Source organism: Dreissena polymorpha, chromosome 11, assembly GCF_020536995.1.
Source record: "Dreissena polymorpha isolate Duluth1 chromosome 11, UMN_Dpol_1.0, whole genome shotgun sequence".
Lineage (NCBI taxonomy): Eukaryota > Metazoa > Mollusca > Bivalvia > Myida > Dreissenidae > Dreissena > Dreissena polymorpha.
Window position 1 is genome coordinate 26,349,307 of NC_068365.1, and position 15,997 is coordinate 26,365,303.

At 35.6% G+C, this 15,997-nt stretch overlaps 1 protein-coding gene across 8 annotated transcripts in view; it reads left to right on the forward strand.

Moving 5' to 3' along the window:
- The window catches only part of LOC127850702 (diacylglycerol kinase zeta-like), a 234,123-nt gene that overhangs the window by 109,642 nt on the left and 108,484 nt on the right, over positions 1–15,997 (forward strand). For 5 of the 8 annotated variants that reach the window (XM_052383960.1, XM_052383959.1, XM_052383962.1 and 2 more), the window contains 4 exons: positions 5,896–6,004; positions 7,915–7,998; positions 9,507–9,581; positions 10,692–10,706. In XM_052383960.1, the coding sequence (XP_052239920.1) occupies positions 5,896–6,004; positions 7,915–7,998; positions 9,507–9,581; positions 10,692–10,706 (283 nt within the window). The remainder of the gene's footprint in view (positions 1–5,895; positions 6,005–7,914; positions 7,999–9,506; positions 9,582–10,691; positions 10,707–15,997) is intronic. The other 3 variants (XM_052383961.1, XM_052383963.1, XM_052383967.1) reach the window with 1 other exon arrangement.

Sequence of the window (15,997 nt, forward strand, 5' to 3'; positions counted from 1 at the left end):
ATTTATTTGGCAGTCAGGGAATAAAATACAGTGGTCCACATGTTATCAGCTTTGTGCCCTGGTAATTTTTAGCTTGGAGTTTTCTGAGAAAACCTGAGGTTTTGTCATAGCCAGCGCGTCGTGTCGTCCACCGTCCGCTGTCTGATGTCCGCTGTCCGCGTCGTGCTAAAACCTTAACATTGGGTCTAAAATCAAAGTGCTTCCACCTACAACTTTGAAACTTCATATGTAGATGCACCATGATGAGTTCTACACGCCACACCCATTTTGGGGTCACTAGGTCAAAGGTCAAGGTCACTGTGACCAAAAATTTTTTGACAAGCTTTCATTTATTCAAACCTGCACCTGTAGCCGAGCGTGGCACCCGTTATGCGGTGCTCTTGTTTTTATTAATAACCTTTACCACTTAGAAACTATATGTTCAAGTTTTTGTTGTACCCGTGAGTTAGAAAGTTACAATTAATTTAAAAGCTTTTAAAACTTGAATATAGTAATTATATTCAAGTTATAAAGGCTTTATTTCCAACCCTTAGATACTGATGAGCAGCAAACAGCATAAAACCTTTACAGAGACTGCGAGTTACTTGCAGGCTGTTCTGGTTTTATGCTGTTTGCACATAGTGAAAATGGTTCACTTTGCTTTTCAGTGGAAAATTACATGTATCCTGGTTTGTAGAAATGAAAATTCATAAATTGAATGTGACAGGTTAATATTCAAAACTGTTATTAATGATGAGCATGCAAAATTGTTGAAATGTTTTTTCAGTAATGAAATCGGTTTAAATTGATATTAGCACAAGACATGGGATTCATCCAATTTTCAATTGTCTGAAATACAGATTCTCTGTTGTATCAGTCACTATTGGTTTTATAACGAGACCTGTTCAGGACAGTCTCTGAAAAACAACCTTGGAAGTTAACCAATGATCCACACACATCTCAGTAAAACCAAATTATTTTATTCCATTAGTGTTTCTTAATCAGCAAATGCATTTTTAATCAGAACCTGTCCATTCACCATAACTGTTTCCTTTGTATCAAATGTTAGTTGTATGTAACCCATGGCATGTTAAAAGAGTTCCTGATTTATTCAACTATTTTAGTCAACTATGGATAAGTAAATTACAAGAAATCTTTAAAAAAAAAAGACTTCTTAGCTCTGCTGTCGACATAGTTTATGAATTTATTATGCTCTATATAAGCATGTAAGAGTTATTTCTTTATTTCTCAGTTGCATACATGCCAGAAATTTTCGGGTCCAAATTGGGACAGTCTATTAAAAATGTCGGGACATTTGACCAAAAAGCAGGACACCTAAAACGATCAATCATGCCACCTTTACTGAAGTCAGTAATCAGCTTATTACTTACAAAACCTCAATATTTCTGGCAAATATTGATGATAAATGTGTTTAGAATTGCATGAACACAGACGTTCTCCATTTTCCAGAAGTAAACAAGCATGTGCACTATGCAGATAAACCCATTTGTGACTATAAGGCAACGTTCAACGGGATGTGCACACATCGAGCACTGTTTTTATTCAACCAATCATCCATTAACTCTAAATTTAGATTGATGCAATATGTACAAATTATTTTTTGAAAATCAGCCAAAAAAGAAAGTAAATTTATGTCTCTGGTATCGGTCAGCGCTCGATTTGTTTGACATATAATACACTGAATACCGCGTAATAATAGTATCTTTGGACTTGATTTGGGCCATGAAATACAAAAGCAATCTGCTTAATGCACTACGATGCATCTATCCCTAGCAATTAACGACCCTTATCATAAAAATACCCTGGTGTGAATGCCCGATAAAATCAATAATTTGCCGATATATCGCTGATAATGTGTCACTCGACTAGTAGATATGGTTTGTTAATAGGGGGAAATAAAGGGATTAGCGATGGTAATTAAAGCCAGACGGAGCTTGAATAGGGAATTTTATTGTGAACTTAAAGAGCGTATATCGTTTTGTTCAAATGTAGGGACAAATAGTGTTACATCAGGACACCGGGACAAACACCCCAAAAGCAGGACTGTCCCGCCAAGATCGGGACATCTGGCATGTATGCTCAGCTGTATGTCTCTTCAAAAACATTATTATGCCTCAAAACAGAGACTTCAGATAATTAGTGCATAATCTGATAAATGCCAAATGTCCTCATAAGCTGATGCCATTCAATTTATCCTTCTAGCAAAATGTGTTACACAGAACATGTATTATCAGATTTGGTAAGAACATACACATTTATTGTTTTTATAAATGAGTGATACAATAGATTGACCAGAATCTTTCAGTTCAAAATTGTTCATTCATGAATAATCACAGCTCTCAGGGATAACCAGGCTAAATGCATATGTGTATGGTACCGTCCTTTCTAGGGAGGGACTCAATTGTTTAGAGAGTATGTAAATTAACAATTTGGCACTTCAGCTTTTTCGGCGCAGCTGTATTTAGCTAGCTTTTCACCTTACCTTTGTAAGTGTCCAATAAAATTCAAATAAAATTTCCCGCGGCTAGGTACGAATGAATACACTTCACTTATTCCATTGGCTGATTTGAGTATACCACAAGGACATTGGAAACATATCCGCGTCTTTGTAACACTGTTTTACTGCATGAAACAATTTTATCTCTAGTGAAAAGGCTTAATAGATAGAACAGTTTTACACTCAATTCTCGACATCAATACAGTTTGTGGGTGCGCCTTTTATTTTCAGAGGATTGCTTGCGCAAAAGCGTTTATACTTAAAGGCTATGTTCTCATATTTAGTACTTACTTCCATATTCCTGTCAACATGTTTAATGCATTGCATTTTAACCCTCGAGGTATCTGGTCAGTTCGCGGCCAGTGTGTGAATGTCAGAGTTTATATACAGGTCATCACTGGAGTTTGTGGCCAGTAAAATAATCGTTATATAATAAAGACGCTATCCGTGAACTAGGTGACCTGGTATTTTCTTTAGACCAGAAATATGTTAAATGAAGATATTCAGCATATAATTATGGTATGTCAATAATAGATTCTTAATGTGTTTTCAACAATACAATGATACATATTTTTTTTGATTAATTTAACAATAATTATTCCACCTTATTGACTTATGTATTAAGCATGAGCGCGATGATTCTCGATACTGTTAATAATGGAATCAAATAGCAATGCCAGACAAACCACTAAAACAGATTTGTTCAAAGAACGCGCCTATCAATACGTTTACTTTGATTGACGGATAAATCTGCAACTTGAGCTTAAAACTTGTGTGTCTTTTTAAACATTGATTTTCAGTTATACTTGATAGTGGCAAAGCAGAGCTTTGGACATATTTACAAATTACTGTCAGCATCTTAAGTGTTCTTGTAGCATCTGGGTAGTCAAATTTCTGTAAACGTGTAAAGGGAATCAAAGATTTAACATGTTCAATCATATAAAATAATAATATTTCACGGAAACTTCAAGGCGTGTTAAAAGACACAACACGTCTTATATTGAGATTGACAGGAAAAGCAATTTTAGTGTGTTTATATTCCTTTGCATGTCACGTTCTGGGTACATTTGAAATAATTCATGTCTGTAAATTAGGTTATCATGATGCTAAAAGCCCCCTAAGGAATATAAGAAAATCGTCATGTAGCATGTTATTGTGCAATTTATTCATGGTTACATTCCTGGAATCATTGGGCCTTTTTCTTGGAAGAGATATTTTTGACCAATAATTTGTTTCATATCTACATCATATTGCTTTTGTTATAGGAATTTTATGCATTTCCTTGAAAAATTATATTGGTCTTAGAGTAAAACCCATTTACTATTTCAGTCCATTATGGGTTGGTTACCTTAGTGAAGTTGTTTGGCTTTTCCTTGAAAAATCTCCTTGGACTCTACTTTACAATCTGTCAAAGTTTCCTAACCATCTAAGAAAGAGGTAAATGAGATCCAATACAGCATTGTAAAAACTCACATTCCTTCAACTTTAGCTATGCTTCTTGATTATTACTTTGATATATTGGGAGAGAAAAATGTCATAGTCCTGTTAATTAATGAGACACCTCATTTGTATCCATGTCCAATGCTGCATTTTTCTCTCCAAACATATCCTCTTCTGTTTGTCTCAGACAAAGTTTTAATATACAATGCCATCAGACATCCATGATATGCTCTACTGTTTCAGAAATAATTGTGTTGTTTTTCTGGTACTAGGTAAAGCCTCATGTTTGCCATTAAATGCCTGGCAGATCGGTTATCCCCTGTAATTTCCTGGAGGCCTAATTGCGATGGGTATTCAGTGTCTATTTTATAATCGCTGGCAAACTGTCCAGATCAAATGTCATTAGAAAAAAAGGAAAAGGAATATTTGCGGGTGTTTTTGGTCTGAATTTTACATGTATGTATAATAACATTCACAGATCAGAATTTTAAAAAGAACGCCTTTATACTCCATAAAATACCCAAGATCTGTAGGTGGGTGGGGTAAAATTCTGTATAACAATTGATTTGTCTGATCAGACTGTGTCTCTTTGTTTGTTGATCTGTCTTAAAACTTTATGTCATTACAGATTGGTAAGTATTTGTAAATTACTCTGCATAGGTGTAAACTTTGACAGAGTGGTGCGGGCAAATGAGAGAGTATAACAGTATGTGTATACAGCTTTCTCATGACAAAATACTGCACCATAACAAACATTCTAACATGTGATGCACTCATAGAATAAAGAGAAGATTTTTATTATACCCCCACAAACGAAGTTTAGGGGGGGGGTATATAGGAGTGAACTTGTCTGTTGGTCGGTCAGTCGGTCGGTCTGTCTGTCGGTCCGTATTAAGTTTCTGCTCTCTAATTCAAGTAGTTTTCATTTGATCTTCACCAAACTTGGTCAGAAGATGTATCTAGATGATCTGAAGGTCAAGTTCGAACATGGGCCATGCCAGATCAAAAACTAGGTCATGGGGTCACTTAGTACGTTTTACACATTGAGCATGGTGTCTGCTCTCTATTTCAAGTAAATTAAATCCGATCTTCACCACTCTTGGTCAGAAGTTGTAACTAGATGATGTGTAGGTCAAGTTCGAACATGGGCCACGCCGGGTCAAAAACTAGGTCACAGGGTCCCTTAGTGTGTTTTAAACCTCACCATGTTGTCCGCTCTCTAATTCAAGTAGTTTTTATCCAATCTTCACCAAAATTGGTCAGAAGTTGTATCTTGATAATGTCTAGGACAAGTTTGAATATTGGTCATGCCGGATCAAAAACAAGGTCACGGGGTCACTAAGTGCGTTTTATACATCACAATGTTGCCCGCTCTCTAATTCAAGTTGTTTTCATCTAATCTTCACCAAACTTGGTAAGAAGTTGTATCTAGATGATGTCTAGGCCAAGTTTGAATATGGGTCATGCCGGGTAAATAACTATGTCACGGGGTCACTTAGTGCGTTTTAAACCTCACCATGTTGTCCGCTCTCTTAAATTCAAGTAGTTTTCATCCAATCCTCACCAAACTTGGTCACAAGTTTTATCTAAATGATCTTTAGGACAAGTTTGAACATGGGCCATTCTGGGCCTAAAACTAGGTCACAGGGTCACTTAGTGCGTTTTTTAACATTCAGCATGGTGTCCGCTCTCTAATTCAAGTACTTTACATCCGATCTTCACCAAACTTGGTCAGAAGTTATATGGAGATGATCTTAAGGCCAAGTTAGAACATGGGCCTTTCTGGGTCAAAAACTAGGTCAAGGGGTCACTTAGTGCGTTTTTAAAATTGAGCATGGTGTCCGCTGTTTTTTGTGAAGACGACATGCAAAATATTATGTGTCAATGCGGCATGTGGGGGTATTCGTCACGTCTGTGACAAAGCTCTAGTTTAATTTGCCTACTTCTGTGTGTTTCAGGAAAGCAATATCTAAAAATGCCTTCAACCATTCCACATACCTTCACCCGCACTATGGGGAGCCTTCCAATCCTGTGCACAGACAGATCGCTTCTTGTGTTGACTGGTCGGTAAGTGAAACATTGGAGTTACAGTCTAGGCTATGGGACTGACTGGTCGGTAAGTGAAACAGGAGTTACAGTCTAGGCTATGTGACGGACTGGTCGGTAAGTGAAACATAGTAGTGACAGTCTAGGATATGGGGCTGACTGGTAGGTAAGTGAGACATGGTAGTCACAGTCCAGGCTATGTGACTGACTGGTCGGTTAGTGTAACATAGTAGTGACAGTCTAGGATATGGGGCTGACTGGTCGGTAAGTGAGACATGGTAGTCACAGTCCATGCTATTGGACTGACTGGTTGGTAAGTGAAACATAGTAGTGGCAGTCTACGCTATGGGGCTTATTTAAGATAGTTGAGGTCAAGGCTTTTTAAATTTGGTTGAATATGTGAAAAAAACAAACCAGCACTGACTGGTTGGTAATGTCGCTGATAAGAAAGTAGGTGGATTAATAAAATATGGCATTTTTCGTTAATATAAAATTTGTGGATCTTTTAAAAATAATTTCCAATGTAAGACTTCAGACTTGAACATTAATTGGACGTTGTATTTCATGGTTGATAGGACCAACAAAAATGCTCAAAATTCAAGAGTTCAATTTATAATAGTGGTTTCACCATATACAATAAATGGCTTCATGCTATGACCTCATAGATTACTAGTTATAGCAGTTCAGAGAGTGAAGAGTGTTTATTTTGTATTTCACCAAATTCTGACCTGATTGACACTTTATCTCGCTGTTTTTCTTATCACCCAAACCACAAATAGACGCAATTCCAAAATGCAAATGTGTGCTTTGATTTGTCACTTATTTGTAAGTCTGAATGTCAAGCTGCAGACATTGTGAAATCCATGTAATAATTATTATAATTGCTCTCTTAATGATGGTATACACTTGTGCGGCCCCCAAGTCATAAAGGGAACAATTGGAGTTGATGGACTTTGTACACTTGTGTGAACCCCAGTCATAAAGGGAACAATTGGAGTTGATGGATTTTGTACACTTGTGTGAACCCTAAGTCATAAAGGTAACAATTGGAGTTGATGGACTTTGTACACTTGTGTGAACCCCAAGTCTTAAAGGGAACAATTGGAGTTGATGGACTTTGTATGCTTGTGTGAACCACAAGTCATAAAGGGACATTTTTCGACTTGATGGACTGTGTACACTTTGGCGAACCCCAAGTCATAAAGGGAACAATATTGGACTTGATGGACTGTGTACACTTGTATGACCCCAAAGTCATTAAGGGAACAATTGGAGTTGATGGACTTTGTACACTTGTGTGAACCCCAAGTCATAAAGGGACATTTTTCGACTTGATGGACTGTGTACAGTTTTATGCTATTTTTCGTTTCAAGAAAGTATCTTCTTAGTTAGTATCAAGTTTCGTCCCTGATTAGCCTGTGCAGACTGCACAGGCTAATCTTGGACGACACTACGCACATGCATTAAACCCCCTTTTCACAGAATACGGGGCAATGCTTCCCTAATGACTAAATTGAAACTTCAAGAATGTCATCACCATAACATGTTGAATGATGTGCTAGACATTTTTCTTGCCCAATGATCCACAGATTTCCGAGTCATTTGCCAATGCAGGGTTATAAATCAAGTTTGTGACAAAGCTCTAATTTGTGATGAGTGATTCTTAATCTGGCAATCAAACCTTGTTGAAAGGCAATTATTTGACATGAAATTTCATGAATTTATATAATCTGTCATTTGTTTTGGATCTCAAATGCATTATTTTTTAGACTTCAGACCTAAACACTTGTTGGACGGGTGTTTTTGTAGTTGAGTGCACCCATGAAAATCCACAAATATAACTGTCCAACGAATAATATTGGTTTCACAGTATATAAAAAAAACTGTATACAAGCTTATTGTACTTACAATAAGTTTCTCTGCTGTTACAGGAGCATGCCGTGAACAGTGAGCATATATGGTTGGATACCAACGCTTCCGGTGACTTCTGCTACGCCATGGAACAAGATTGTGTGGTACATCAAGTTGCAAACATAATATCGATACACGATTTTCATAAGTGTTTATATAACTGTGACCTGCATTTAATTTAAGACTGCATAGAAAAGCCCAACAAATAATGGACATAATTATTTTGTTTTAGATGTTAAATTAATTCCAAGAATGCTGGTTGTATTTAACATAAATTGTATGCGGTTTAAAAAAATGTAAATACACAGTTTATCTTGACATGAACTGAACAGGCACAAACAGCAAAGTACATGAATGTTGACAAAATTGATAATTGATTGCTATAATATTGAGTTCTTGTTAATAACCTGACTGTCTTTAATATTAATATCTTTCAAAGTACACATTGGTTTTTAACTAGAAACAGGCTTGATTATTTTTTGTTTGAAGGAATTTAAGACTTTTCTTGACAAAAATCCAGTTAACTCTTTCAGTGCGGGAACCAAATTTTGAAGGCCTTTGCAAACAGTTTGGATCCAGATTAGACGCCACAGAACGTGGCGTCTCATCAGGATCCAAACTGTTTGCTATTCTGATTGTATTCTTTGAAAAAAAATCGAAGAAAATGCTAATTTTAGAAATTCAGCAGAAGACATTTTAGCAGACGACAAATTTCCCAGCATGCAAAGGGTTAAGGTGGAAAGTGTTGTCTCTGAAAAGCCTTATGTGTGGACTGCACAGGCTAATCTGAGACAAGACTTTAGACACATGCATTAAGCCCCATTTTCACAGAGCAAGGCTCATATTTTTAAAAAAAACATCTTTTTATGTTATTCACCTTTGAAAATAATAAAGCTTTAGTGATTTTTATGCTCCCCCAAAATTTATTTTTGGTGGAGCATGTAGTCGCTGTCTGTGTCTGTCTGTCTGTCTGTCTGTCCATCCATGCACAATTTTTTATTTTTGTCCGTGCTATTTCTCAGCAACTAATGACCAGAATTCAATGAAACTTTATGGGAAGCTTCACTACCAAGAGGAGATGTGCATATTATCAGCGGGTTCTGGTCGGATGATTTTTCACAGAGTTATGGTCCTTTGAAATGTTTGAAATTTTCCATTAACTGTACATGTAGTGCAATTCTTGTCCGGGCTATTTCTCAGCAACTAATGACCAGAATTCAATGAAACTTTATGGGAAGCTTCACTACCAGGAGAAGATGTGCATATTATCAGCGGGTTCTGGTCGGATGATTTTTCACAGAGATATGGCCCTTTGAAATTTTCTATAAAAAAATTATTGTCCCTCACACTGTGCTCTCAAGACGTTTCCTTTTATCTGAATATATAGTGCAATATTGTGACAAAAAAAACTTTGGGGAGCATCACCAGTCTCCGACGGTTTCTTGTTGTTTTTTTTCTTGAAAGAAAACCTTCATCACTTCTTATTTTGAAATTTTGTGAAGAAATTATATGCTTGTTTTCTTTCATTCAATCGAAAATAAGTCTATTGCTCAGGTAAATGAATTCAGACAAACATGTTGATCTTGTTTAAAAAACAGTCTTCCAATTTCAGAACAAGGGGCCAAGAAAGAAGTGCATGGCATGTAAAATAGTTGCCCATGTGGGCTGCATTCCTATACTGGAGACGGTAAGTTGTTGCTATGGATACCCACCAACATTACAGACTGTGCACCTGCCCTGTAGATATTTGTCATGGTACTTTTCTTCTTTAAATTTGAGCTAGACATCAACACTGTGATTCTGTTTCCTTTCTGCTTATTTTCCTCCTTTTCAATTATATTTTGCCTTTATGTATAGGAAGGAGAAGAAAAGCTTTAATGCAGAGGGAGGAAGGGTGTATTTTTGCCCCCAGATTTGTTTGATAAATTCACTTCATACAATAGCAGTTGAAACAGTGCCATTTTGATTCCTACTGCTTTTAACAATTTCTTAATATGATGATTTCAAAGGGTGAAACTGTGTTAAATGTATTTAGGAAGGCACAATGGCCAATTGCTCCTGATGTAGTGTAATTTCATATTCAACTGTACTTCTGACTGACTATCATTTGAATTGAAATATAGAATTTTAGTTCCTGCTTAAATGTCATGAATGGTCTTTTTGAAAGTTGTTCCTGTAAAGCTGCAGTGTCTTGAATGACTTTCCTTACAACTGTAGCTTCTGCTTCAATTACTTCCCTATTGTTAGCATATAGAACTGTAGAACCATTGTCTTATGTTTATGTAGCACATTGAATTTCTTACCATTTGTTGGAGTTAGTGAATATATTGACCATTTTCAAAATGATAGTTTGATTTACTGTACTTTTTACCTGTTGTCATTTCGTTTGGTCAATTCTATGTTCCGTAACTTTATTTTCCAAATTGGAGGTTTATGTTTAGATTAAAATATCTTTTTAGATTAAAATATCTTTCAGTAATTTAGTAATTTAGGGAATTTAATCATTGTGCACTTGTGCTCTAAATAAAACCAGGTAAGTTATATATCATATGACAGATCTTATCAAAATTAGTCCAACAGTACCAACAATTCAGTACGACAAAAACTTGCCTTGCAAGACACTATCTTCATGCCCAGTTACCCACACATTGCCCAGTTATTTACCGATCAACATATTTGATAATTAGTTATGTTTTTGTTATAAGTCTAGTTTTCATTCAAGTATGTTTTGTACATTTTTACATGGCTGATATCCGTTCAGTGTTGTAATTTATTTGTTGTTTTGTTCATCACCTAGGAAACTCCACTGAAGGTAACAGTGTCTGCTGCCTGACTTACCCATGTACTCTATTTGCGCCTTGCTTTGTGAAAAGGGGGTTTAATGCATGTGCGAAAAGTATTGTCCTTTATTAGCCTTTGTAGTCTGCACTGGCTAATCCTGGAAAATTCTTTCCACAGTTTTGGGAATTTTTTGTTTAAAGGAAGTCTCTTTTAAACCAAAATCCAGTTTAGGCGGATAATGTCGTTCCTGATTTGCCTGTGCGGACTGCACAGGCTAATCTGAGATGGCACTTTATGCACATGCATAATGAGCCGTGTTTTCACAGAGCATGGCTCATTTAATTCTGTAGCACACCATTTTGGATCATGTCTGTCGTGTAATACAGGAGGTCTCAGTCCATTCTGCAATAAAGAGGCATTGTTTCATTTCACAATAAGGCCCTCTTAAAAGATTTGCAATAATGCAGTCATAGTACATTTTGCAATAATACAATCATAGTACATTTTGCAAAAATGCAGTCATAGTACATTTTGCAATAATATAATCATAGTACATTTTGCAATAATGCAGTCATAGTACATTTTGCAATAATACAGTCATAGTACATTTTGCAATAATACAATCATAGTACATTTTGCAATAATACAATCATAGTACATTTTGCAATAATACAGTCATAGTACATTTTGCAATAATACAGTCATAGTACATTTTGCAATAATACAATCATAGTACATTTTGCAATAATACAGTCATAGTACATTTTGCAATAATACAGTCATAGTACATTTTGCAACAATAAAGTCACAGTCCATTTTGCAATAATACAGTCATAGTAAATTTTACAATAATACAGTCATAGTAAATTTTGCAATAATACAGTCATAGTTCATTTTGCAACAATAAAGTCACAGTCCATTTTGCAATAATGCAGTCATTGTTCATTTAACAATAATGCAGTCACAGTACATTTCACAATAATGCAGCTACAGTGCATTTGCAATAATGCAGTCACAGTACATTTCACAATAATGCAGCTACAGTACATTTGGCAATAATGCAGTCACAGTACATTTTGCAATAATGCAGTCACAGTACAGCAAACTCTGTAAATTTTAATAAAAAGTTGTCTTAAAGATTATTTTGCAATACGGTTGTTTTATACACATTTGTCAATAAAGTCGTCTCAGTTGATTGCCAAATGAAAAGTTCATTTTGCAATTTAATGGTATAAGATCATTTTGCAATACAGAGACAGGAGATGAATTAATCTTATTGTCTTATCAGGAGCAAAGAGAAAATGGCTATGTGCAAACAGCATAAAACCAGAACAGCCTGCGACTAACTCGCAGTCTGTTCAGGTTTTATGCTGTTTGCTGCTCATGAGTATCTACAGGTTGGAAATGAAGCCTTTAAAACTTGAATACAGTATGAAAGGTCTTTAATTACATTTCAAAGGGACTGCAAATGTGTCAAAATAAGTATCTAAGTGGTAAAGGGATAACTTTTAGCTTTCCTCACCTCAAGATTTGTACTGGAAATTGGCCTATGGCCCTTTGTTGTATTCTATTACCAATGCCTTTCAGTGGTGGGGCATATTATTTTCCCCTACCGGTGAAACCGGAGGGGACTTATAGTTTGCACTCCGTCTGTCTGTCTGTCAGTCAGTATGTCAGTCAGTCAGTCTGTCTGTCACACTTTTCTGGATCCTGCGATAACTTTAAAAGTTCTTAATATTTTTTCATGAAACTTGAAACATGGATAGATGGCAATATGGAGATTATGCACGTCATTCATTTTGTTCCTACATCAAGAATTCTGGTTGCTATGGCAACAAATATATATATATATATATATAAATCTGACAATGGTGGAGTTTCACCGGTATAATATTGCTTGGCAATCTCTTGTTTGTCATGTCCTTTCTTATAGTCTTCTAACATAACGAGAAAGGCTCTGCTCTAGAGCTCTATATGTAAGTGTATCACTCAAGAACTAAACATCCTTGCTGTATTATAACCCTAAATTCTTTTATCATTACAAACCTTTCACCATGATTGCATTTGAGACAAATCATTGTAAATATTGTAATATTTTGTTTGTTATCGTTTAAGATTGAGCCTCTTCCAATTGACCAGGGAGCTCTTAAGACAGAATCATTTAAGGCCAAACTTTTCACCATCAATGGATTGAACTTGGACAAATCACTTCATTTAAATGATTTCTCTAACAATAATGGACTTGGGATACACACTTGTTTATTACATCTATACTTTATTTTGTTAACCTCATTGATGAATGAGCTGAAATTCTTCAAAATACATTATTTTGTTGCCCATATTGGATTTTATCCTATTACCAGATGAAAATGGACAGTACAACAATGATCGTATAAACTTTGACTTTATACTATCGCTATTTTTAGATCAGATTTGGGTTTTTCCAAAAATTGGAGAATATGTTCTTGCCAACTACGGTATGTTAAATTGTCAAAAATGCAATATTTAATATTTAGTAATGGAAAAAATGAAGAAAATAATAGGATAAATAGAATATAATGTGAGTTTCGTATAAAGATAAAGTTTATCATGCTCGGCTCGAACCATGTTAGCGCTCGGCAAGCCTCACGCTACATCGGTTCTAAGCCTCGCATGATAAACTTGATCTTGATCCAAAACTCACATAATATTCTCTATTTACAAGACAGCATTAAAGCGATATGATTAAGTTAACTAACAGTTCAGAAGTGGACCTCGTGTTTTGAATTTTTAAATTGATAATTTTTTTATGTATATGAAGCAAATTTATACTATTAGGTGGTATGCAGCACATAGATGGCATGACCCCTGTAGAAATGTTTAGAAGTGTGCATGTCCATTAATTTTATATGTGATAGAAGAATATTGAATGATGAATGGGATAGTATAAAATGTAAAGGACCAACTTGACAAAAGCCACAATGGGTTGTGTCAAAGTTATTTAGGCACGTTTTTCTATATCATAAAATACCTTGTCCATAGGGCCACGACTTTTATATTTCTTGGTTTACAAAACCGCCGACCCTAATTTTTGGAAAATGGGAAAAAAAAATAAAATCGGAAAATCGTCTTTTTTTTATATACTTTATTCCCGACCGCACTGAAAAACGAGCGAAACGAGAAAAAAAAACGATCCGGTTTGAGTACGGTTGCGAATAAAATCAAGTAAGTACAATCAACGATTGGTTCACATATATTACAGAGATCGGGATATTTTTCAATGTGACACAGTATGTACCAGTCCTTTTATGGGCACTTCTCAAAATTTATTTAATTACAGACAATAGGAAAATCAGCGTCAGTAAAATGTCGACCGCATCAAAATTTATTTCCGAGTCTGTGACGCAACTATATTGTTTAACATGTTTATTATATTAAACATACCCGATATTATAGTAGATAAAAAAAGTATTACCTTGCAATTTGATAATTAGTATAAATAATCCAATAAAACACTGCCATTATTTACGATATATGTGTTTAGGAATTTTGTAAACACGTCCGCCATAGTTTATAGGAACTGTACAGAAAGTTTGGAAATCGGAACAAATCGGTATATCTCGGAAAATCATTGATAAATGTATTTGTCGTTTTAATGCTTAGGGCCGAGTAATTTCGGCAAATCGGAACTCAACTTGCGTATTAAAAATACTAGCTCAATTAACCGTTAAACTCCGCCTCCGTTCTCTGCAAAAGATTCGAAGGCGGAGCTATGCACGTGCTATTATTAAATTGGAGGATTGCAATTGAGAAACAAACGCACGATTGGTTCGGCATGTTGATTGCTAGACAAAGGAAGCCAATTTTGTCGGCGCGAAATTTGTCGCTTTATTGCTTCAGACAGCAAGCGGCTTTCCTTTGATGACGTCAAACTGTCAATTCACACAGACTGCACATTTTCAGAAGACTTTAACTGGCTCCTTGTTTACAATTCCAGTAAAAACACTTGCTAACATTAAACTTTGGATTAAATTATCAAAATAAAGCAAAAGCCAAGTTGACAAATATGATTGTATTAATTCGCGTCAGTTTAAAAAAGACGTGTTGCGTTGTAAATCAACGAGTTTTCACGACAACAACAACTTTAACAAACATTACCGCGACGACGCGGGGATCGATCTACCTCGATTTTTTTTCATGGACGATGTCATAAGTCCAATAAGAGCAAACACAAACTTTGTGTATGAGTAGTTTATCTTATATAAGATTTATGCAACGGGCATCGCATTGCGTAATGGTGCGCATCGAATTACGGAAATGAAGCGCAGTTTTTCGTTTTAATGGGAGAAGAACGCATGTCATTTAATGGAGTGTTTAAAATTGCCTGATGTTACAAAAGGTGCTTTTAGGTGACTCATTTCATTTGAAGATATAGATGTGTTTCATTGCATGATTAGATTTTTCGTCTCTGTGTTAAGGTTATAAAAGATATGATGTCTTTGTTCTGATGTTATTAGTATTAACTTATTTTTCCAATGATGTTTTTTTTTTTTTTTTTTTTCGACCGCCCGATGGACCATTTTCAAAATAATTTTTGTAAACCAATAAAAAAAAAAGTCGTGGCCTAGAATGCTTTTTACTGGCAAGGATAAATGTTATGTATCTGTAACAGACATTCATAGCAGAAACAATAGTTTCATTTTCAACCAAACAAAACTCCCATGCTTATTGATCACCAGAGACCAACAATATTTGTGAGAGTAGTGATTTGTGTTTTTATTGCCTGTGTTCTAATTAAAACAACAACAATATGTGTTCATACACTGTTTATAATTCTTTTAAAGCTAGGTTCTGTCTGTTTTGAGTGTACATTAATTTTGTCAAGGCATTTGTGACTTTTATCATTCACTTCATATGCCCCCATTCTAAGAAGAGGGGGTATATTCTTTTGCTGGATGTCTGTCGGTCTGTCAGTCTTCAGAAGACAAGTTTGTTTCTGATCAATAACTTGTGAACGGATTGACCAATTGATTTGATAATTTCCATGTTCTTTGGCCTTTGCCATAAGATGGCCCCTATTGAAATTGTGGTCACAAGGTCAAAGGTCACTGTCACACTAAGAGTGAAGATTGTTTATGATCAATAACTTGTGAACTGAAGGACCGATTGGCTTGATACTTCCCATGTGCATTGGTGTTGGACAGTAGATGGACCCTATTGAATTGGGGTAACTAGGTCAAAGGTCACTGTCACACTAATATTGAAATTGTTTCCGATCAATAACTCCTCAACTGATTCTCTGATAGGCTTGAATTACTTCCCATATGTATTGGCCTTGGACAG